This window comes from Tasmannia lanceolata, unplaced genomic scaffold (assembly GCF_043159265.1).
Source record: "Tasmannia lanceolata isolate RefF3 unplaced genomic scaffold, GAP_Taslan_0.1 ptg000013l, whole genome shotgun sequence".
Lineage (NCBI taxonomy): Eukaryota > Viridiplantae > Streptophyta > Magnoliopsida > Canellales > Winteraceae > Tasmannia > Tasmannia lanceolata.
The window spans coordinates 41368715-41393887 of NW_027518690.1; the positions used below are offsets into that span (position 1 = coordinate 41368715).

The 25173-nt window shown below is 46.8% G+C and overlaps 1 protein-coding gene across 1 annotated transcript; it reads right to left on the bottom strand.

Moving 5' to 3' along the window:
* Positions 1-414: 414 nt before the first annotated feature.
* On the bottom strand, positions 415-8743 carry CYN (cyanase). Its single transcript, XM_077394688.1, has 4 exons — positions 8402-8743; positions 8231-8302; positions 1597-1705; positions 415-694 (listed from the first exon to the last, which is right to left on the bottom strand). Exons 1-4 carry the CDS (start codon positions 8674-8676, stop codon positions 650-652), a joined length of 501 nt encoding a protein of 166 aa, XP_077250803.1. The 5' UTR covers positions 8677-8743; the 3' UTR covers positions 415-649.
* Positions 8744-25173: the final 16430 nt, after the last annotated feature.

The following is a 25173-nucleotide window of genomic DNA, read 5'->3' on the forward strand; positions in this document are numbered from 1 at the left end:
AATTAGAATCTAAGACTACTTTGGCAAAATAAACAACAGTAATAAAAAAACATCAAACCAGAACACACATGTTTAAGGCATGTTTAGCAACAGTGAAAAATTATTCCATGGACTATCGTTGTTCCAATTGTGAAACAGGAGCTCAGGAGAGGAGGAGAGATTTGATAAGACACTAGTGGAGAGATAATGAGAAATTACTATAAACTGGTGAAAAAAAACGCTCTATTTCAAATTGGGCTTTCTTTTCCATTATTGTTCAAGGGCTTTCCATGCTTCCCTCGCTCCCATCCTCTCAAAACCCAACAAGCCATTCTCTCTTTTTTCTTGAAGGAAAGGCTCGTTTGTATTCTTGTAAATAAAACTTCAATGCATGTACAAACTACCCATCAAGCAAGATTTTGTAACATGTTAGCATTCTTTAAAAAAAAACTTCAATACGGTAGTAGGCCAATAATATACTGGTAGTTTGTTCTTTATTTAATATACAGGTAAGGGTCTGCCTAACCCCAGCTTACCCATAAAAAAAAAAGGTAGTAGACCAATAATGGCCTTCATCAAACAAGAAGTACTAGCTCTAGCTACAAGTACAAGGAAATAATGTATATTCCTCCCTGGACATATACAAGTGGCATACTAGCTCTGAGAATGCTTAAGCTTTCTTACTTCCCATCCTTGAGACCATGTGCTCAGATTTCTGGAAAAAAAATAATTTCAACAATTAGATATAGCAACCCTTTGTTAGAACAAGAAATATAAGGTGAACAAATAGCCAGAGTAAAACAGAAAAGACACCGAGATGGGAGCTTTAGCCACAAGTTGACAAATACAATGCAGATTGAGCCAAATACAATGCAGATTGAGCCAGGTTGGATTTTACATTTTCCAGCAAAAAAGTTAAAAATGGGCCTAGAAATGAATTTTTCAATATTTGTCCACATCCGAAGTGCTAATGACATGGCATATTTGCTTTTGCTAGTTAAACATAAACTAATTATTACTTACAGTAGTTTGGCACTCAACTAGCCATCTAATGCTTTTCTTCATTTCTTTTTTAAAAGAATACTATGGCAAAAAACTCAACTCTATTGGCTCACCTGCGTAGTCGATTTGGACATAGACCCTCTTGGAACCTTGAATCGAATTTTGGGTTTTGAAGCCTTGGGCAAAAACGACAATTTGGGAGTGATTATATATAAAACAAAGACTGATCCAGTGCAAATTAATGGATTTTTCAAAGTGAAACTTCAAAAAGATTGATGTAAACCAACTCAACTCAACTAAGCTTTTGTCCCAAACTAGTTGGGGGGAAAAGACTGATGTAAACCACCAAACAATATTCCTTAAAATTAATTAGCTAGAAAAAAAACAAGTTGTTATTTCAATGCTAAAACATGTCTTTCCAATTGACTGTCAATTTCTACTGGAGAAAAGCAACAAACTCGCTACACTTTAGCACCACCATTGTATTGCATCCAGCACAACTAATTTATATGGAGAAAAACCTTTTCTATGTGCCAGTGTTGCTAGCAAGTCAAGTGAAGGGGGGATAAGTTGGTATCCATTTTCAAGTTGTATACTGAAAGTAAAACTACTGACCTGCTCAGTGTGAGGAAGATACTTCCCATCAAGCGTCAGAACTACACGATCCTTTCCATCGACACCTTTAATTTTATCAACAGAGCAATAGAAGTCTATAGCTGACATGCTAACAAGTGAAGCAACAAAGTCATCAGGCAAATTAAACCAGCAAGTGAAATTCATTTTCTATCTTCCAAACTTATAATTTAATGGAACGAAAAAAAAAAATCATACATCTCCATCTGGGAATACGACTTTATCTGTACAGCATGTATGAGAAACCGGAAAATGTTACTTTAATATTAATGAATGGGTTTTGGCAGTAAAATGGAGAAGCTATTGTACAAAGCAAAACAACAAGAAAGAGGAACTGCCTTTTATGGACATTATGATGTTTTGACGTAGTCTTCTTTACCAGAGATCCAGGAAAGATGACAGGATGCTCAAAACTCTACTAAATGGTGACTATTCATGCAAATCAAAGGAATAGAAAGGTTAATATCCAGCCTAAACTCCAAAGCCATGTGAAATATTCTATCTGGATTTATTCTGAAAACTCAAACTTGACTTCTATGTTGAACTGTTGAAGTGTTACAGTAACAAACATGAAATCTCTCACATAGCGTTCTAAGGAAAATTTATGCAGAGGACCTTGTTACACCTTCTAAACAATGAAAAATGACTAGCCCAAAGCTCAAGTGTTGGGAAGTGGAGAATAAAGGAAAAACCTAAACACAAGAAATAAGAAAAAGAAAGCTGAGGGAATTTTGGTGATGAAATAGAAAAAGGAAAAAAAAGAGGTAAGAGAATGATTGCCAATACAATTTATCGACTCTCTCTAATCTCTATTCCCTTACAACCACCAATCTCATAAAAGAATTGTAGAAGCCCACAAAATCCCATTAGTAAGCTCCAAAAACTGACAGTACAGAGAAGCTGAATACATAAACAATTTTTGCAGCTATTTTACAAAATATATAGCAGAAAAACAATTATGAAATAACAAATATTCTTTCAACCATCTAATCTCTAAAACTCTACCATGTCCACACACTGCAGAGTGAAGACTCCTCCAAATAAAATTGAACTCTAAACTTATAAAGACCATATAGAGTTTCCTTTCAGGACCACTTTTAAGTTACAATTAAAAAATGATAAAATTAAGGGCTTATCGGCTAGTAAGAATTCTTCACCCATTACTCATCTGCAGTTTGCGGACGACACCTTAATTTTTCTTAAAGATGGGTTGACTAGTGTGGCAAACTTGAAGAGATTATTTCACTGTTTTGAAATGGCATCTGGACTTAAAATCAATTTCTCTAAAAGTACTATAGCGGGCATCAATTTGGACGAGGAAACTGTTGGGGGTCATGCGTACATTCTTGGCTGTGGGGTGAATCAATTCCCCATCACTTACCTTGGTTTGCCACTCGGCTTTGGCATTCCTAAAATCGGGCTGTGGGATGTGGTTATTAAAAGAATCGAAAGGAAACTTGCTACATGGAAAAGGAAGTTTCTATCTCTTGGTGGTCGGATCACTCTTATAAAAGCTGCCCTCGCCAATATGCCGGTGTATTATATGTCATTATTCAAAATATTAGCTAAAGTGGCTAATCGCATTGAAAAAATTCAAAGAAACTTTCGATGGGAAGGAAGAGAAGGGGAATCAAAGAAGTTCAAACACTTACTATCTTGGAAAAATGTTTGTATGCCTAAGAAATGTGGTGGTCTCGGTATTGGACGAAATCGATTGCGCAATAAATCTTTATTGGGGAAATGGCTATGGAGGTTTGGGGTTGAGAAGGATGCCCTATGGCATAATATCATAGCAAGTAAATACGGGCGGGGATGGGGGGATTGGGAAGGTGGTGTGCCGTTGAGTAGAAAGGAATCCGGGGTGTGGCGCTCTATTCACACCTCCCGGGATGCCTTCAAACCTCTAGTAAGATTCAGGCCGGGTAAGGGCAATGAAGTTCGCTTCTAGATTGACTTGTGGACAAGAGACTCTCCCCTATCTGTTGCCTTCCCGAATATTTTTAGGGTGGCTTCTAAAAGGAAGCAACAATCGCGGAATATCCTATCCGTGGTGAAGGTGGAGGGGTCTCTTTCTAGGATATCCGATTTTGTCGCAATCTAAAGGATGAAGAGATTGAATCCTTCGCCGCTCTCCCCAACATCTTATCTAACTCTTATCTATCCCCGTATCAATCGGATAAGTGGATATGGACACCCGACTCTGAAGGGAGTTTTACGGTAAAAAGTTTTTTTCCTGAAATTAGCGGCGGCGGATAGTTGGTACGGTAACTGGAAGCGTTTATGGCAGCCCTACATTCCCCCGAGGATTGTAGCTTTCGCTTGGTCGGTTGCACATCGATGTATTAATACTTGTGATAGGCTTCACAAGAGGAGTGTTCAGCTGGTGAGCAGGTGCGCACTATGCTGCAACAGTACCGAATCAATTGATCACTTGCTGCTGGTATGCCCTTACTCCGATGCTGTGTGGATGGGGGTTATCAGATTTTTCGGAATGAATTGGGTCTTCATGAATAACATTTCAGAGACGCTTATGAACTGGACGGGAATTTTCCAGGGTTGCATTGGACACAAAATGTGGAATGCTATCCCGTTTGCAGTAGTATGGTTTATATGGAAAGAACGGAATAATAGAATTTTCAATGACCGGTGTAAGCCAGCCAGATCTCTATGCCTCTCTATCATCATTGCAGTACTCACATGGGTAACCTGTAAAGGGGGAGTACCTTATTCTATTTCACAGATATTGCGGAATGGGTACACAATTTTGAGGGAGAAGAGGGCTGTGAAGACTGTCAAACCGAATTGGGTGGCACCGCTAGAGGGCACTCTTAAATTCAATTTTGATGGGAAACCCAGGCCCGGCGGGAGTCGGGGGTGTAACTTGAGATTTCACCGGAAATACCATCATGACATTCTCAGGGCCGGCGGGGGTTTGCGATGCGAACGAGGCGGAGGCTAGAGCAATATTATTCGGGCTTCGTTGGTTCCTTAATCATAATTTGGGGCCCCTTATTGTGGAAGGCGATTCAACCAACGTCATTGCCTGGGCGGCAAATAAATGTACTGGCCCTTGGCGGCTAGCAAATGTGACTGATGAGATACGGGATCTCATGGGTATCTTACATCCGTCGGTGACACATCGAAGGCGTACAGCTAATACGATAGCTGATCTTTTGGCGAAGGAAGGAGTGGGCTTATCAGTTGTGAATGTTGTATTTAATGCTCCTGCAGCAGGATTCCAGTGACCCAATGTATTACACGGGGACTTCTTGTCCCCCTATATGTAATCATCTTATATGGGAATAAATAAACTGTTATCTTTAAAAAAAAAAATTAAAAAATGATAAAACCTATGTAACATTTTCAATGTTAGCAAAGACATATTCATATGAACTCCCAAATAATAGAACTCCGCTGCAGCAAATTCTAGTTAATATTTGAACACTAATGAGCTCATTTAAGCATGGACTTTTAAGGACATAATAACTGTCTTGTTTCAGCTCAGCATATTATTCATCTTTGCTTTAATCTTCCGAAGACCCTTAGCTTTGAAAGAGCTTATTTTTTTTGAATTGACAATGGTATTTTATTAAAAGAAAGCTTTGAAAGAGTTTTTATTTCTTTTCCAATCTATGCAGTGCCCTCTTCTCCATAAACATGAATCGATTGGAGTTCTGAAATTATTCCAAAAATTCTCATGGTTTCAACATTTACGAAAATCAACCATTTTGCACTTGATTTCAAGACCAAGAATCACAAACATTGTCTGGTGAATTCAAAAATATTTTGGCATCAAATAGAACAATTAGTACACCTAGAGATTTTGTTCAAATCAAAAGAATCATCAGTGCCAAAAAAAAAAAAAAAACCCTTTTACAAAGGTTTAATATGAAACATATTCAATGTAACCTCCATCTTCAACAAGGATCAGTTTTTCTTCCGAACTACTAAAAATCGCTAACCCTAATTTTACTACTGGTAAATTTAAACTCAATTAACCTAATAAAACAGCGTTTCATACTCTCAACGGCTTTGTCACACATGGAGTTAGAAAGGCTTCTTAAACATTAGATAGGCCCTTTATACCTTTAGCACTTACCAACTAACCACAATACATTAAATTTTTAATTCCATATGACTAATAAATCCCACAATCAAGATTCCATAATAGATTTTTGGTACAACAATCTAGTCATTACAAACAAAAGATGAAGCAAAATCACAAAGAATGAAAGAAATAATGCCAGAACACAAAATTTGTAATGCTTGAGATCAATTTTAGTGATTAGAGAAGAGCATTTCTACATTTGATTATGAACTAGATCCTGATGGATTTCTTTCTATTTACTTTATAATGTAGCTATGATATACCAAAGGGACAATGCTAAGGATCAAAGATCCAAAACAACTTTGGTCCATGTAAATAATTGACTAAACCTACTAAGTTTACTAGTGGAGAAAAGAACATACTGGCACTGAGCTATCAAAATTCAAATTGTAGACGATTTTCTAACAACAAATTCAACCCTCATTGATCTCCGACCACAGAGCAAACTTAGAAACACAAATTACTTATAATTCCGTAAACAACCTGATCCACAAGAGGTATCCATCATGAAAGTATCATTTCAATAACCAAATTCACACAAGGAATCCAAAAAACTGCCTCCTTGAATACATGTTGCATGACTCAGATTGGATGACATTCACACCGGTTTTCTATCAAAGTGCATTTATGGTCTTCATAAACCAATGACACGAGAGACCATGATGCTACCTGGCTAATATATTCCTTAATTTCAAAATTGGTGAATAAACAGAAAACCAAAAAACCAAGCAAGAGAAGATGTAGAAGAAAAATAATCTTCGAAACAAAACTCTTTCAACTATCTACTCTCTAATATCTACTATGTTAATCTGCACAAACCCTGACTCCTACAAATAAAAGTGAACTCTAAACTTCTAAAGACCGTATAGAGGTTCCTTCCTGGACCACTTTCCAGTTACAAATAAAAAATGATAAAATCCCATACTCTCAAGGCTCTGCCATACATGGAGTCACAACGGCTTCTTAAACACATGGTGATTCCTTTCTAGCTTAGCAGTTACCAACTAACGACAATATATTAAATTTTTAAGAAAGTCTATATGACTATATAAATCCCACTATCAGGATTCTATGATAGATTTTTGGTCCAACAAGTTAGTCTTTACAAACAAAAGATGAAGCAAAACCACAGAGAAATAATGTTAGAACACAAAGTATGAGTAGCAACAAAAAAAATGTGTCCTAACAACAACAAAACTACCAAAAATAATGTCCACAAATATTTGAGCTGAACTATCTAATAAAAAATGAGACCATAATTCCAAATTCCTACCTCGAAGAATTCATAATGCTTGAGATCAATTTTAGTGATTGGTGAATAACACTTCTACGTTTGATCACGAACTAGATCCTGGTGGATTTCTATTTCTAAAGTAGTCCTAAAGAACTATTATATACCAGAGGGACTATGCTCAGGATCAAACATTCATAACAACTCTGGTCCATATAAATAATTGACTAAACCTACTTAGTTTACTTGTGGAGAAAAGAACATGCTAGGACTAAGCTATCAAAATCCAAAATGTAGACAATCATACAACAATGAATTCATGAGGGAAGCGGTAGATAAGGATGGTGTGGAGACGAGCCCTTGATTCTTAGGTTCTCTTACATCATGAGGGTAGCGATAGATAAGGATGCCTTTGTCAAAGACTGCTTTCAGTTGGAGGAAGGCCGCCCATCATGGACGATTCAGCTTAGATGTAATTGTTTTGATAGGGAAATAGATTGGCCAGCAAGTCCGCTGGAGTTGTTGAGCTCTTGCTACATCAAAAAGAAGAGGAAGGACAAGAGGTTTTGCATCTAGGACTGCTGAGGTGTTTTCTCTATTAAGTCATTCTACCAACACATCTCTCTGTGTCCTCTATGCTCGAACCTTGATAGAATTTGGCATTCTCCAGCCCCTCCTCACAGTAGACCACCCAAGGAACCGTCATATGCTGATTATAGATCTTGTGCTTACTTTTATTTGTCAGTTTAATTCATGCACGATCGGATTGCTTTGCTTGGCGGATTTTCTCAACACCTGTCGAGTTTTCTTTTGGCATGTTAGATGGGCACCCGATTCAGCCAATTCAGCCAATTCAGAGGCAGATGTTAGATGGCCTTGCCCCAACATTTTCGAATTCCTCCCTCCATGAGCCATGGTGGCTAAATTTCATGAATTTGTCCTTTTTCTTTTTCCTGTTAACACTATCTCGATCCTCGATATAATAGCAGTTTTAAAATCATCTTACCATTCAAAAATTCAAAAAATTCAAAAAAAAAAAAACCAAAACAATAACAACAACAAATTCAACCCTCATTGATCTCCGAACACAGAACAAACTGAGAAACACAAACTATTTATAAAATTCTGTAAACAACCCTATTCACAAGAGGTCCCCATCTTGAAAGCATTATTACAACAACCAATTTCAAACATAGAATCCAATTAGAAAATATAGGGGGAAAAAAAAAAAACCAAGAGTGCATAGACAAAAAAACATAAGTTGAAAGATAACATACATTCCATCACCAAATTCCTCATTGATAATCTCCTTGATGCTCTCCCCAAAATGCATAACAGCTTCATTCAATCTACACAACCCAAAAAAAAAAAAAAAAAACCCATGAATCAACACTAGAAAATAAATAATAAAAAAAGAAAATTAAACTAGAGAGAAAAAAAAACACTACCTATAGATAGCAGGTTCCTGTATGATTTTGGGATCATAAGACCTCATGGGAGGTTTCATCATCTCATGTATAAGCTCATCGGTCAGCCCGGGCAGTGCTGCCTGTAAAGATTTGGCAGTTTCTGGCTTGAGCTGAGCCTGCCTTCTCAAGAGCTGGCCCACATAGACGTTGGTCAGACCCGTCTCTCCAGCAATCTCATTGTACGACTTGCCAGAATCCTGCTTAACGGCAAGAAGACGGCCGACGAAAATCGCTTTGCTATCGATATGTTCCATTCCCAACACTCTCTCACCTTCAAGCGCAATAATACAATACACCCACCGAGGCGCCTTATAAGCTAAAATTCTATGTGTTCGCTAAAATGCGCCCCTGGCCGGCTTTGTACAGCTGCATGATTTGGATTAGTGCAAATTATATTGTGTAATCCGCTGTCGTATAGTGGCTCCCACCTCTGATTGATCTAGGCCGTTCATTTTACTTTTTTTGGATAAGTGCAATTTTTTTTTATGGTTGCTAAACATATCCTTATCACCAACCACCTCTGATTGATCTAACTAATGGCGTACTTCATGCGCGTATTTTTTTTGGGTCTGTTGGTGCTCGATCCTTGTAAATGCCCCCCTTGCACCACGGGTTCTTTATGTTCTCCAATGGTTTTGTCAGGGACCCGGATAGAACCGTTAAAAGCTAGCTGTTAAGAGGAGAGTGCCCAAATGCTTAAAAGCCCATCCACATCCCCTCATGTCTCCAATGTGGGATTATTTGCTTTCACGTTGAACCCCTAACAAGTTGTTGTCCCCATTGTGGACATAAAAAATTGTCCTTATTTAATTACAAAACTGCCCTCATTTTCTTAAGTGGGCCCTACACCTCTTAAAAAGAGGTTAAAAGTAAATGGTCCCGCTTAGGCCCAAATGGGATGCCCACTAAGTGGCAAGCTCAAGGGCCACCATTTCAAGTACAACTCGCCACCAGCAAAAGAAAAACAAAGAGGTAGTGGGTCCCATAACCACTTACACCACTATGCAAGTGGGGTGGGTAGTTAGTGCTTTGAAATGCAATATATAAACACATTTCCTCTCTTTTTCAAGGGAGAGAAAACAAAAGGCAACCAAGAAGAGAAAACAAATCAAGAGAAGAAAAACTCTCCTCCCAACTAAGCAATCAAGTACTCGAAGAAATTCTCCGCGAAGATCAAGCTACCAAACAAAGGCCCTTCATTGGAGTAAATCAAAACATCTTTATAACCGATAAAGCGCGAAGCCCGGAGTGAAGTCAAGTCCAAGTATCTTCAAACACCGACGAAAGCGAGAATCACGCCACAAAGGCCCTCGTTTTCATCAAACTCAACTTTGTATTCAGGATTTTAGAAAGTTGTACAAATTTCATTTTTATTGCAATTTCTTTGTAATTTGTCCCCAAATTTTATGTTAGTGAATTACGGGAAATTTGCTGTCGACACCCATTTTTTTTCATGATTATGGAAACACCCATGAGCCGAATGATGGACTGACAAGGTTAAGATAGATGGCCACATTGAGGGTTTAGGCTAGAATCATCAAGGTGGAGATTTCTTATGCAATATTCTGATGACACTGTTGTTTAGTAGTGCAGAGGATGCGAGGATCAAGTATCAAAAGGTAGTCATCCATTGCTACGAGGTGGTTTCGGCACAAAGGACAAATTTCAGTATATTTATTATGATGTGAATTCACCTTAGTAAGGAGGAAATGATTTGTTTTGCCAGATTGCTTGGATCTAGGGAGGTCTTGATTTAAATACTTAATTAACTTGGGCTACGATTGTGAAGTGGGAGGCCTAATAGGAAGTTGTGGGACCCAAGCATTAAAAAAAGTGTAGAAAGGATCTCTTCTTGGACGTCCTTTCTCTTGGAGATGTGATAACTCTAATTAAGTCGGTGCTCACCACCAAAATGTCCTTGTCCTAGTGGTCTTTGTTTATATGTCCGATGGGTGTGATTAGGCTGATTGACCAATTTACAAAGGAATTTCTTATGTAACAATAAAGATGGGTATAGGAAATTTCATTTTGTCATTTCAGAGAAGGTTTGTAGTTTGAGAAACATCTTGGACCTTGGTTTTAGAAATCTCAGGGCTATGAATGGAGCATTGTCGGGAAAGTGACTATTAAGGTTGGGAAGGATAGGTCCCAACTCTTGAGCTTGGCCACCGATGAGAAGTACGGTGAGATTTTTGGTGGTTGGAAGTTACCTGATTATTTAAGGATTCAAGGTAAATTCTTTGAAAATGTATGGGGCCGGGCTCAGAGTTGGTTGGGTGTAAAATATTGAAGATTTTCACTAATCTTTGCTTATCTTACAATCAAGCCTAATGAGTATTTATATAGAACACTCAAGAGGATAAACATAGAAACTAGTATCACAAGAAAGAGATTTGACAAGATATGGGAAGATAATCTCAATACCTAATCTAGACTGCCTACATAATCTTCCCCAATTAATCCAAATCCAATCTTGGAAGATGTGATTTTATTCTACCTAATCAAACCATAGTTGCCTAATCTAACTTATTGGTGAGATCTCACATATTCTAAGAATATGTATGGGGGCCGAGCTCAGAGTTGGTTGGGGAAATGAATTCAGTACTGGGTTGACCCTTGGTGTGGTGAATTGCTTCTCAAAGATGATTTTCCTAGTTCATGGTGACATCTAAGTGTGACTGTGGGAGGTAATTCTCGTCCATGATCACGATAGATCTTCGTAAGGCTCCATTAGTTGGCTTGTGAAATTGGAGACATGCTAGCCCGCTATACAGCTTGAGCGATATCGTTTAGTCTCATATATTTATGAACCTACACGTATGTGGAGAGTGTCACACTGCAACTATGTACACTTTGATGACTGCTGGTCAATCATAATTTTGAATTTTTGAGAGACTCAAATAGCGCTTCCAACATATTGAGGACAATGTGTGCTTCTGATGTGAATAATATTGATATATGGGACAATTTGGAGATTTCTTCCTCAAAGTACGTGTAAATTCAAGATCCCAAGGGTAATTAAATGATGCTTAATGAGTGCCCTTAGGGCACTCGTTAGCAAAACCCTTCATTTTTCAGTGATTTATTTTACAAGCAGACTCCACTACATACGAGTGAACAATTTAGAGTAAGCACCACAATGACAAGGCGAAAAGGTCCAATGTATGGTGCCTAATGAGCCAGTTAAAAGAAGCACCATAATGAGTTAAAAAAGGATTAAGGCTGTGAACTCAGAGGCCAAGCTAATTTCTGCGGTGCCTAATGAGCCAGAGGTGAAGATTGACTGGACGGGTACCTCCGACTTAGACCACAGTTTCAATTGATGAGTTCCAAGTGATCAAGACACCTATGGGCTATGGCCTTTTTGGTTGTACATTTTGGAAGACTTTACTAGTGAAGTTGGATCAGACTACGCTTGGTTGCAAAAGAGAGCTAAAAACTCAATAGACTACTTGCCCACTATTCTAACTGTCAAGTCTCTTGTCATGAAGAGGTGGCACTCTTTTACTGTATTACTAAATAACCTTTTAAAGCTGTAGTTTTTTCATTAGAGTTGTGAGATTTATCTCTTTTTCTCTCTCCCCTCGTCTCACTCTCTCTTTCTCTCTATTCTACAGGATACTAATCTCTCCTACTAATCCACCCTTGACAACCAAACACACCATATATGGGATTCACCACTACTCTACCAGGAGACTACTACCCCACAACTCTATTAGCTGACTACTTGCCCACTACTCTACTAGGACATGGTGGTACATCCTGTTAGGCCTAAAATCGGTAACAGGTTATGGTAGGGCTGGATGGTCCGAGCTAACAAGCCACGACTGAGGGGCTGGTTGAGTCCTGCGCTGCACAAGGGTACAGACAAGAAAGAAAAGGGTCAGAGGACCAACCCGGAGTGATACTCCGGACGGGCGCTTCGACACTCAAGTCAGTATGAGCAGGAGTGCAGAACAATGTCCCGGAGTGATACTCCGGACGGGCGCTTCGACACTCAAGTCAGTATGAGCAGGAGTGCAGAGCAATGTCAGAGCAAAAGCTTAGAGTTTTGGTTCTCAGATTTTTCAGGACCCTCACCTTAGTACAAGTGAAGGCTATTTATAGTGATTCTGAGCCACCTGTCTAGGACAGGTGGTAATTCTGAGCCACCTATCCAAGACAGGTGGTGGGCTCTGTATGGACCAGGTCTCATACCTAAGAAGGGCAGGTGGAGGTCCCTCATTGGTCCAGGTGCCACACCTAGTGGAGACAGGTGTTGGCCTTCCAACGGTCCTTGTGAGGGCCACGTGCCAGTAGCTAATTGGATGCTGAGTTCGGACCCCTCAGTGCTGAGTCCGGATTCCCTCAGTGCTGAGTCCGGACCCCATCAGTTGCCCCCTGGTTCTTCAAGCCATGAGAGTGGCTAGAAGAAGCAAAGAGAAGGTAAAGACAGTGTCGGGCCGGCCTTAAGGCCTCCGGGCAGCTTAGGCCGGACTCAGATTCAGCTAGGAGAAATCGTCGCCGGACAGGAGCCTCCGGGCGCCCTGGCCTGGCCTTGGAGTTTGGCCTGAAGGAGCAAGGCCGGGCAGAAGGCTTTCGACTATCCAGTACGGCTAAATTTTTGACCAGAGGTCTGGGCGGCCAGGCTTCCTGGACGTCCTTGGTTCAGGGGGTTATGCGGTCCTGTTCGGCTAAGGCTGTGAACGGCCAGCCGGGCAGGTCTTTGCTTGTAGCGCTTTTCGTCGTCTAGCACTTTTGTCTTCTAGCGCTTTTGTCGTCTAGCGAACGCGCCATATCCTGTCCGGACAGCCGGACAGGTCTTTTGTCTTCTAGCGCTTTTGTCGTCTAACGAACGCGCCATATCCTGTCCGGACAGCCGGACAGGTCTTTTGTCTTCACGCGCTTTTGTCGTCTAGCGAACGCGCCATATCCTGTCCGGACAGCCGGACAGGTCTTTTGTCTTCGTCTAGCGAATGCGCCATATCCTGTCCGGACAACCGGACAGGTCTTTTGTCTTCACGCGCTTTTGTCGTCTAGCGAACGCGCCATATCCTGTCCGGACAGCCGGACAGGTCTTTTGTCTTCTAGCGCTTTTGTCGTCTAGCGAACGCGCCATATCCTGTCCGGACAGCCGGACAGGTCTTTTGTCTTCGTCTGGCGAATGCGCCATATCCTGTCCGGACAACCGGTCAGGTCTTTTGTCTTCACGCGCTTTTGTCGTCTAGCGAACGCGCCATATCCTGTCCGGACAGCCGGACAGGTCTTTTGTCTTCTAGCGCTTTTGTCGTCTAGCGAACGCGCCATATCCTGTCCGGACAGCCGGACAGGTCTTTTGTCTTCTAGCGCTTTTGTCGTCTAGCGAACGCGCCATATCCTGTCCGGACAGCCGGACAGGTCTTTTGTCTGGTAGCGCTTTTGTCGTCTGGCGAACGCGCCATATCCTGTCCGGACAGCCGGACAGGTCTTTTGTCTTCTTTAGCGAATGCGCCATATCCTGTCCGGACAGCCGGACAGGTCTTTTGTCTTCTAGCGCTTTTGTCGTCTAGCGAACGCGCCATATCCTGTCCGGACAGCCGGACAGGTCTTTTGTCTTCACGCGCTTTTGTCGTCTAGCGAACGCGCCATATCCTGTCCGGACAGCCGGACAGGTCTTTTGTCTTCGTCTAGCGAATGCGCCATATCCTGTCCGGACAACCGGACAGGTCTTTTGTCTTCACGCGCTTTTGTCGTCTAGCGAACGCGCCATATCCTGTCCGGACAGCCGGACAGGTCTTTTGTCTTCTAGCGCTTTTGTCGTCTAGCGAACGCGCCATATCCTGTCCGGACAGCCGGACAGGTCTTTTGTCTTCGTCTGGCGAATGCGCCATATCCTGTCCGGACAACCGGTCAGGTCTTTTGTCTTCACGCGCTTTTGTCGTCTAGCGAACGCGCCATATCCTGTCCGGACAGCCGGACAGGTCTTTTGTCTTCTAGCGCTTTTGTCGTCTAGCGAACGCGCCATATCCTGTCCGGACAGCCGGACAGGTCTTTTGTCTTCTAGCGCTTTTGTCGTCTAGCGAACGCGCCATATCCTGTCCGGACAGCCGGACAGGTCTTTTGTCTGGTAGCGCTTTTGTCGTCTAGCGAACGCGCCATATCCTGTCCGGACAGCCGGACAGGTCTTTTGTCTTCTTTAGCGAATGCGCCATATCCTGTCCGGACAGCCGGACAGGTCTTTTGTCTTCTAGCGCTTTTGTCGTCTAGCGAACGCGCCATATCCTGTCCGGACAGCCGGACAGGTCTTTTGTCTTCACGCGCTTTTGTCGTCTAGCGAACGCGCCATATCCTGTCCGGACAGCCGGACAGGTCTTTTGTCTTCTAGCGCTTTTGTCGTCTAGCGAAGGCGCCATATCCTGTCCGGACAGCCGGACAGGTCTTTTGTCTTCGTCTAGCGAATGCGCCATATCCTGTCCGGACAACCGGACAGGTCTTTTGTCTTCACGCGCTTTTGTCGTCTAGCGAACGCGCCATATCCTGTCCGGACAGCCGGACAGGTCTTTTGTCTTCTAGCGCTTTTGTTGTCTAGCGAACGCGCCATATCCTGTCCGGACAGCCGGACAGGTCTTTTGTCTTCTAGCGCTTTTGTCGTCTAGCGAACGCGCCATATCCTGTCCGGACAGCCGGACAGGTCTTTTGTCTGGTAGCGCTTTTGTCGTCTAGCGAACGTGCCATATCCTGTCCGGACAGCCGGACAGGTCTTTTGTCTTCTTTAGCGAATGCGCCATATCCTGTCCGGACAGCCGGACAGGTCTTTTGTCTTCTAGCGCTTTTGTCGTCTAGCGAACGCGCCATATCCTGTCCGGACAGCCGGACAGGTCTTTTGTCTTCACGCGCTTTGGGACCTGTGCCTTGTATTAAATGCAAACGGCGCATTTAATGCGGACGGCGCATTTAATGCGAACGGCGCATTTAATGCGGCAGGCGACGTGGCGCACTCCGGTTGGCGGGAAAGGGGCGGGATTTTTCCCGCTCTTCCCAGCCTCTCTATAAATACTGAAGTTTACTCTTCATTTCTTACTTTTCATCTTTTACTCTCCTCCTCTTCTGCTCGGCTATTCAAGTTTTCTGCCCGCTTCGGATCAGTGAGCCCGGAGATCCTCGTCCAACACTTCAGTTCGGTAATCTCTTTTAGCTTTTCTTTTCTTCCCTTTTTTATGTCTAGCACTAGTTCGGAGACGGACTCCAGCTCAAAGGAGTCCGGTTCGACCAGTACCACCACGGGGTCCGGGGCGTCGGAGAGGGCGGTGCCGGCCTCACCTATAGTGGAGGCCGGTATTGAGGGCGAAGAGCTAGTAATCGTAATAGACGAGGAGAGCGGTGAGGAAATGAGTGTGGATTTAAACACAATCCCGGCCTGTGGGGACGGACCGGACCGGGTAGAAACCAGCGACGATGAAGAGGAGGTCGAAGCGGCAGTTCCTCGATCGTCGCGCATGCCAGTCGAGGTGATAGCGGAGGCACAGATGGAAGCCAACCCACAGTATAACATCGGGGCCTTATACGAGGTGAACCATCTGTGGCCGAGCAGGCTTCAGACCGTCAGGGACAAATACTGTATTCCTAGCCGGTACATTCTGAGGGCGGCTGTTGAAGGGGATCGGGCCAGCAATGATAGTGCAGACCTCTGCGTATATGAAGAGGCCTTGCGGGCCGGGCTTAGGCTCCCCTTCCACCCCTTTTTTGCGGACGTACTGAATTATTACGGGCTGGCAGTTACACAGGTCGTCCCAAACTCTTGGAGAACGCTGGTCGGCTTCTTGTACCTTCTTGAAGTCCGGCTCCGTAGGAACCCCACCGTGCCCGTCTTCAGGATGTGTGCGCACCTGAAGAGGCATAAGGACGGCGGCTGGATCTACATTAGCCAGAGGCCTGAAGTGAGGATGATCACGGGGATACCTTCTTCCATTCACACATGGAAGAACAGGTTCTTCTATGTAAAGGACACCGTGCCGGGCTCGCACTGGCCGTTCTCATTACAATGGAGAACGCCGGACACTCGCCGCCTTAGTAAGAAACCAGCCCTCGAGGACTATGACCATATGACCTTCGCTCTGATCAAAGAAGAGCTCAAGCGAGGTCAAATACACTGCTCAGAGTTCGAAGAGGAGGTCGAGCTGGTCGCACTCGGGGTCAGTCGTGCGACACCGGCACGTACGTAGATTTTTTAGGCCAACATTTTGTTTTTCTGAAGTGTTCTTCAATTTTCATAGTTCTGACTGCATTCCGTTCTCTCTTGCAGAAATGGTGAAGCAGATGTCCCTTTTGGACAGAATCAAGCAGACCTCTGGTGCGTCCCCAGCGCAGGAGCAGCCCCAAACAAAGGGCAAGAAGAGGAAGGTGCCGGAGTCGACTCCGCCGATGGTCGCACTGGCTAAGCCTCTGAATAGTAGCCGGGCGACGCATAAGCTTGCCCTATCGAGCCGGGCAGATACCCCGGGTCAGAGCTCCAAGTCCGGAGCGACGACAGGGCCAAAACACGGCGGGGCAGTACTGGGTATTGCGGCCGCCGCATCGGTTGGAGGCAACAACGTCTTCCGCCCGAACTGGGCCGTGCAGAAAAGGGACACCGGTCTGGGGGATACTCGGGTGGCCACAGAGTTGACGTACAAGGGCGTCCTCCCACGCGACCGGTTAGAAGTCGAAAAAGAGGTGCCGGAGACCTGCGAAGCGGCAATCAGCTCCGGCCTCTATCAACTCCAGGTCTACTCAAGAGATATGGCCAAGAAGCGATATCTCTTCTCTGAGACGATCACAAGGATCGAGTCTGAGAAGGCCCAACTCCAGAAGGAGAACGGCGAGCTCACCGAAGCCGTCCAGATCAAAGAAGCCGAACTTAACAGCTTACAGGACGAACTGCAGAGGGTAAAAAACCAGGCCATGCAGGATCTCCTAAGTTCGTCGGAGAGGGCCAGAAAGAAGGAGAAGGCGGCCGTGGAGAAGGCCGTGAAGGAAACCGAGGAGAGGAAGGAGGCTCAGCACTTCGACTTAGGCCTCCAGGCTTACAGGGCGGGTTTCCTTCTCTGCTCCGAGCAGGTGAAGAGGCTTCACCCCGGCATCTCCTTGGACGGGCTAACCGTTCCGTATGCACCTCCGGAGGAGGAGGGAGATGAGGAGGAAGACGAACCGGACTCCTCCCGGCCTATTGAGGTAGATGCGGAGGTGACTGTGGCCGCCGTCTCCTCTGCGGAGGGCGGCGAGCTTGCAGCCCTCACTCCCACAGAGGTCGTCACCGAGGGGGTGGCCGACGAGGAGGCCTGAGTAGCAGCCTTCTTTTTTTTTGGTGATATGTTTTTTTGCACAGTTTGTAATGCCCATTCTTTGTAAGCCAGCTCGGCGAAGAGAGCAATTTTGTAATATGAATACTGAATACAAATACACTTTTGTTCAACTGTCTGTATGACATTCTTATTTTTTGTACGCATTATTTCCGCGCTGCGTCGTTGATCGAGCTGGGAACGAAGTATGCAAACACTTAGATCTCCAAGCCACTAGGATGAGCCGGAGTGCACTACTACTGCTCGTCCTAAGTCTGTGAGAACCGAGCTGGAAGCTTGGTACTCAAACACTTAGAAAATATTTAAAGGTGGTTTCCACTGCGGGCGTCCTAGCTGGAACTGATCTCCAAGCCACTAGGATGAACCGGAGTGCACCACTACTGCTCGTCCTAAGCCTGCGAGAACCGAGCTGGAAGCTTGGTACTCAAACACTTAGGAAATATTTGAAGGTGGTTTCCACTGCGGGTGTCCTCGGCTGGAACTGATCTCCAAACCACTAGGATGAGCCGGAGTGCACCACTACTGCTCGTCCTAAGCCTGCGAGAACCGAGCTGGAAGCTTGGTACTCAAACACTTAGGAAATATTTGAAGGTGGTTTCCACTGCGGGCGTCCTCGGCTGGAACTGATCTCCAAACCACTAGGATGAGCCGGAGTGCACCACTACTGCTCGTCCTAAGCCCGCGAGAACCGAGCTGGAAGCTTGGTACTCAAACACTTAGGAAATATTTGAAGGTGGTTTCCACTGCGGGCGTCCTCGGCTGGAACTGATCTCCAAACCACTAGGATGAGCCGGAGTGCACCACTACTGCTCGTCCTAAGCTTGCGAGAACCGAGCTGGAAGCTTGGTACTCAAACACTTAGGAAATATTTGAAGGTGGTTTCCACTGCGGGCGTCCTCGGCTGGAACTGATCTCCAAACCACTAGGATGAGCCGGAGTGCACCACTACTGCTCGTCCTAAGCCCGCGAGAACCGAGCTGGAAGCTTGGTACTCAAACACTTAGGAAATATTTGAAGGTGGTTTCCACTGCGGGTGTCCTCGGCTGGAACTGATCTCCAAACCACTAGGATGAGCCGGAGTGCACCACTACTGCTCGTCCTAAGCCTGCGAGAACCGAGCTGGAAGCTTGGTACTCAAACACTTAGGAAATATTTGAAGGTGGTTTCCACTGCGGGCGTCCTCGGCTGGAACTGATCTCCAAACCACTAGGATGAGCCGGAGTGCACCACTACTGCTCGTCCTAAGCCCGCGAGAACCGAGCTGGAAGCTTGGTACTCAAACACTTAGGAAATATTTGAAGGTGGTTTCCACTGCGGGCGTCCTCGGCTGGAACTGATCTCCAAACCACTAGGATGAGCCGGAGTGCACCACTACTGCTCGTCCTAAGCCCGCGAGAACCGAGCTGGAAGCTTGGTACTCAAACACTTAGGAAATATTTGAAGGTGGTTTCCACTGCGGGCGTCCTCGGCTGGAACTGATCTCCAAACCACTAGGATGAGCCGGAGTGCACCACTACTATATGCTGATGTTTATATAAGTGACTCAAAGAGGGACACTTGTTCGGGAAACTTATTTTATTCATTCCAGAACTTGGATGATTACAGCAGTTCTTTACAAGCCTATGAAGGCAAACAAAATTACTGATAGTAGATCCGAAGATTTCTAGAATTCTAGGCGTGTGGTAGCATCTGTTCGTCAAGGGACTCTAACCGATAGCTTCCTGGGCGGATGACTTCTTTGATTCGGTACGGCCCTTCCCAGGTCGGAGAGAGCTTGCCCACGCTTCTTGGCTGGGAAACGGAGGCCTTCCTCAGGACTAGGTGGCCGGCACGGAATTCTCTTGGTTGGATCTTGACGTCATGATATCTGGATACTTTCTGCTTATAGGCCGCAGCCCTGATCTGAGATTCCTCACGGACTTCTTCAAGCAAGTCAAGGTTGGCACGGAGTCCGTCCCCGTTGAGCTGCTCACTAAAATGGACAATCCTTGGGGAGGGGGCGCCGATGTCAACCGGGATCACTGCTTCTGTTCCGAAGGAGAGATTGAAGGGCGACTCGCCTGTGGCCGTACGCGGAGTAGTCTGATACGCCCAGAGCACATGATACAGTTCGTCTGCCCAACGCCCGGCCTTGCCATCCAGTCTCTTCTTTATCCCCTGCAAGAGGGTCCTGTTCGTCACCTCTGTTTGCCCATTCGTCTGAGGATGTGCCACAGATGTGAATCTCTGCTCTATCTGCAGGTCAGAACAAAACTTTCGGAAGTTCCTCGAGTCGAACTGCTTGCCATTGTCCGTTATGAGGACCCGGGGGATTCCGAACCTGCACACCACTGATTTCCAGAAGAAGTTCTGTACATTATGCTCTGTGATCTTGGCCAGAGGCTCTGCTTCTACCCATTTGGTGAAATAATCAATGGTGACAACGACGAACTCACGGCCTCCCGAGGCCGGCGGAAAGGGGCCCAGAATATCCATTCCCCATACTGCGAAGGGAAGAGGACTGATGATCGGGGCCATCGGAACGGGTGGCTGGTGGACGGTCGGAGAGAACTTCTGGCACTTCTCACACTTTTTCACAAGGCTCAGCGCGTCCTTCCTCAATGTAGGCCAGTACAGACCTCTCAGGAGGACTTTAATGGCGAGGGCCTTGCCCCCGAGGTGCTCTCCGCAGATTCCTTCATGGGTTTCCTGCAGGGCTAACAAGGCATCACTGGGGCGAAGACACTTTAGATATGGGAGGGTATACGACCTCTTGTATAGAGTCCCGCCATCCAGTGAAAACCTCGCTGCCCGCTGCGTGACCTTGCGGGCCTCCTTTCTCTCTACCGGGAGCTCTCCGTTGCGCAGATACCTGATTATCTCATCCATCCAGCACGGCTCATCGTCAATCTGCATCACCACGACGGACTGGGCATCGATACTGGACCTCTTCAGAAACTCCATGCGAATTTCTCTGAGGGCGGTGTAACCTGATGCTGCAAGCTTTGATAGCACATCTGCCTTTACATTCTCTGCTCAGGGGATTCTGACGACCTCAAAGCTCTTGAAATGAACGGCCAGACTGCGAACCCTTCCCAAGTACTTGATCATCCGCTCTTCACGGGCTTCATATACTCCCTGGATCTGACAGACGACCAGCTGTGAATCGCAGTACGCCCTTAACCTCTGAGCAAGGGTCTGCACAGCGAGATTCATCCCGGCTATGAGCGCTTCATATTCTGCTTCATTGTTGGACGCACGAAAACCAAACCTCAGGGCATAGTTCAGGACGAAGTCCTCTGGTCCAGTGAGAACTAGTCCTGCACCACACCCTGTCTTGTTCGATGACCCGTCCACATAAACTTCCCAGAGCGGCTCTTCGTCAAAAACTGGGTGCGCGATGACGGACTCAGTCCCGGGGGGCGGTGATGCTCTGGAAACGACTCGTGGCTCCGGTACAGCCAACTCTGCTTCTGGAGACGGAACTGCTACCAGCCCGGGGTCTGGGTCCGGAACTGTGCACTCGGCTATGAAGTCAGCGAGAATCTGAGCTTTGATCGCCGGCCTGGGTAGATACTTGATATCAAACTCACTGAGCTCCACAGCCCACTTGACAAGTCGGCCCGAAGTGTCTGGTCGGTGGAGGATCTGTCTGAGAGGCTGCCCTGTCAAGACCTTGATCGTGTACGCCTGGAAGTACGGCCTTAGCTTCCGGGCCGCCATAATGAGGGCGCACACGAGCTTCTCTACTCGCTGATATCTGGTCTCTGCATCGTGGAGGACCTTGCTGACATAGTAGATCGGCTTTTGCTGGTTAGACTCTTCTTTGATCAGTACTGCTGCAACTGCCAAGGGTCCCGCTGAGAGGTACAGAATCAGCTCTTCTCCTGGCTCCGGCGTGGACAACAAGGGGGGGAGGATAAGTACTGCTTCAGCTCCTCGAACGCTGCTTGACATTCCGGAGTCCAGGGCGCGGTTTTTATACCTTTGATCGCATTGAAGAACGGGAGGCATCTCTCGGCGGATTTAGAAATAAACCGCCCCAGAGCTGCCACCAGCCCGGTCAGCCGCTGCACTTCTCTGATAGTGTTGGGAGGAGTCAGCTCCATTACTGCCTTGATCTTCTCCGGATTCGCCTCTATTCCTCTCTGGCTTACCATGAAGCCCAGGAATTTGCCTGCTCCGACGCCAAACGTACATTTGGTCGGATTAAGCTTCATGTTGTGTTCCCTCAAGACTTGGAAGGCCTCTTCGAGGTCGGAGACGTGGTTGGAAGCATTTCTGCTCTTCACTAGCATATCATCAACGTAGACCTCCATGTTCCGACCAATCTGATTTCTGAACAGCTTGTTGACGAGACGCTGGTAAGTGGCTCCTGCATTCTTCAGTCCGAAAGGCATCACCCGATAGCAATAAGTCCCCTGGTCGGTAACGAATGATGTCTTCGGGATGTCTGACTCGTACATTCTGATTTGATTGTATCCTGAGAAAGCATCCATGAAACTGAGCAGCTCGTGACCTGCTGTAGCGTCAATGAGCTGGTCTATTTTTGGGAGTGGGTAGCTGTCCTTTGGGCAGGCCTTGTTCAGGTCTGTGAAGTCTATACAGGTCCTCCACTTCCCGTTGGACTTTTTCACCATCACCACATTCGCGAGCCAGTCCGGATACTGGATCTCACGGATGAAATCGGCCTTTAAAAGCCTCTCCACCTCTTCTCTGATGGCTCTCCGCCTTTCTGGTGCAAAGTGTCTCCGCTTCTGCTTCACGGGCTTGCAGGTCTGATCGACACCGAGCTCGTGGGTGCTAATCGACGGGTCAATGCCGGGCATGTCTGAAGGAGTCCAGGCAAAGACATCTGCATTGGCTCTGAGGAACTGAGCGAGATCCTGCTGCGCGGCCTCTGGCAGGGCAGAGCCGATCTGGACAACCCTCTGTTCGTCATCGCTGTTCAATTGAATAGAGATGAGGTCCTCTGCGGGCTCGTTGACTGTGACCTGCGCTTCGTCTCTCAGATCGTACAGCTCGATTGGAAGAGACTCAGACGCATTCTTCCCTCTCAGCGCTGCCGCATAGCATTGTCTTGATTGAGGCTGATCCCCTCTGACTTCACCTACGCCTCCTGGCGTAATGAACTTCATCTTCTGATGATAAGCGGAGGGAATAGCTCGGAGGAGGTTCTGGCCAGGGCGTCCTAGAATGGCATTATAGGCTGACTTGGCCTTAACCATCAGGAAGGTCACCATAGCGAAGGACTGGCGAGGCGGCTCCCCGATGAGAACTGGAAGCTCAATCTGCCCTTCGACCTTGACAACTTCTCCTGAGAACCCGAACAGATCTGAGTTGGCCGGCTTCAGACGGTCAGCTCCGATCATCATCTGTTCGAAGGCGTGATAGTAGAGGATGTCGGCGGAGCTCCCGTTGTCGACCAGGATCTTCTTCATTTCCTAGTTCGCCACTAGCATTGTGACGACCAGGGCATCATCGTGCGGGAGGATCAGACCGTCAAGATCTGCCTCCGAAAATGATATCTCATTTTCTGGCTCGGCCTTCTTGCTGCAGGCATGGACGGCGTTGACCTGCCGGGCATAGGTCCTGCGGGCCGATGAAGAGGTCCCTCCCGCGGTCGGCCCTCCTGAAATGGTACCAATAACACCATGAGGTTGAGGTTGAGGTTGAGGTACCTGAGGAGGGAGAACGGCCGGGGCAAGAGCTTGGATGCGGTCGCCCAGGGGTTAGGCGTCTCGAGGGCTTCTGTCTCGGGGCCTCGGGTTGTCTTGGCGCTCCCTTCTGTTGTCATTATTTTTTAAGTACCTCCCAAGGTACCCTCTGCTTATCAGCTGCTCGATCTCCTCCTTGAGATGAATGCAGGCATTGGTGTCGTGGCCGTGGCTCTTATGGAACCGGCAATACCTGGACATATCTTGCGTGCCCGCCTCTGGTGTCTGCTTCTTCGGCCATCGGATGAAGTCTTCTTTCCGAATGGCTGCCAAAATTTGAGCCCTGGATGCGGTGAGCGGCGTGTAGCGCTCCCTCGTCGGGGGGCTCCTCTCCTTTTGAGGCCGGGGGGAGATCCTTTCCTTCCGGGACGGGCTGCTCTCCTTCCTCTGAGGTCTATCGTCCCTACGTTGCTTGGTGGGGTTCTTCTCCTCTGGTTTTCTCTTGCTGACGGAATCCAGGGCAGCGAGAGTTTCCTCGACGGAAATGTACTCTTCCGCCCTGGTCATCAGATCTGCCAGGGACTGCGGATTGCGCCGGGCGACTGCTCTCCTAAAGTCAGTGGACCGGGCCCCGGCCAGAAGAGCATTCGTTGCCGCGGAAGGATCCAGGTTGGGTACCTGCAGGGCCTCCCTGTTGAACCGGCCAACGAACGCTTTTAGGGCCTCACCGTCCTCCTGTCTCAGGGCCATCAGTGAAGCTATTGTCTTTCGAGGTCTTCTGCTGCTCATGAAATGTCGGGCCAGGTCGTCCCCGAAGTCGTCGAAATTGTCCACAGACTTGGGCTTCAGCCGCGAGTACCAGTCTCTCGCGGCTCCAGTTAATGTGGTGGGGAGTGCCCTGCAAAGGAACCCGTCCGACGCCCCGTGGAGAAGCATCGTGGTCCTGAAGGTCTGCAAATGATCCACAGGATCGGTGGTCTCATCGTACTGCGGGATCTGCGGCATCTTGAAGCCCATGGGGACTGCCGCACCGAGTACCCTGTCTGTGAAAGGGGGATTGCTACTGAAGATCCTTGAAGCAGGGCGGCCATGATCTCTAGCCAGCTCTTCGATTCTATTATCGATCTTCTGGATCCTCAGTAACATCGGATCATCCCTCTGCTCGGCCAGACGGGCAGGTCTACTCCTCACGGCTGATGGACTCCTTGCGGATCCGGATTGGCTGAGGGGACTCCTTCGCCGGTGCCGCGATCCCTCTCCGTGCATGGGGTCTCTCTTGCTGCCACGTTTCTGCACGGAGGGAGATCGTGACCGGTGATGCTGACGAGGCTCAGGGCGCACGTTCCTGTCCCGCGAGCGGTGGTCTCTTCTTGTGGAGTGATGAGTTTGGTCCCGGGGTGGAGATGCGCGTTCTCTGCGGGAGCTTTCTCCCCTCTGAACGGGTCGAGAAACCTCGACCGGGTGTTGTTGGAGTGCGGGGGCCGCATTCCTGAACTGCGCAACTACAGCAGTCATTTCTTGAAAGAGGGCCCGCATCTCCCTTGGGGTCGGGGTAGGGTCTGAACGGTCCGAGTGGGGCGAAGTCCGCTCCACGGCCGCCCCGACCTCTACCTGCGAGGCCAGCCGCTCACTTCGTCCTTCACGGGGGGCCGTAGCCCGAGTAGCCCGAGAAGTCGGAGGTGCTCGCTTGCCGGTCTGTCCTACCATTTTTATCTGAGTGAGATTCCGAACAGCTTTTTGTTGCGTAGTCCCACGGATGGCGCCAAATCTGTTAGGCCTAAAATCGGTAACAGGTTATGGTAGGGCTGGATGGTCCGAG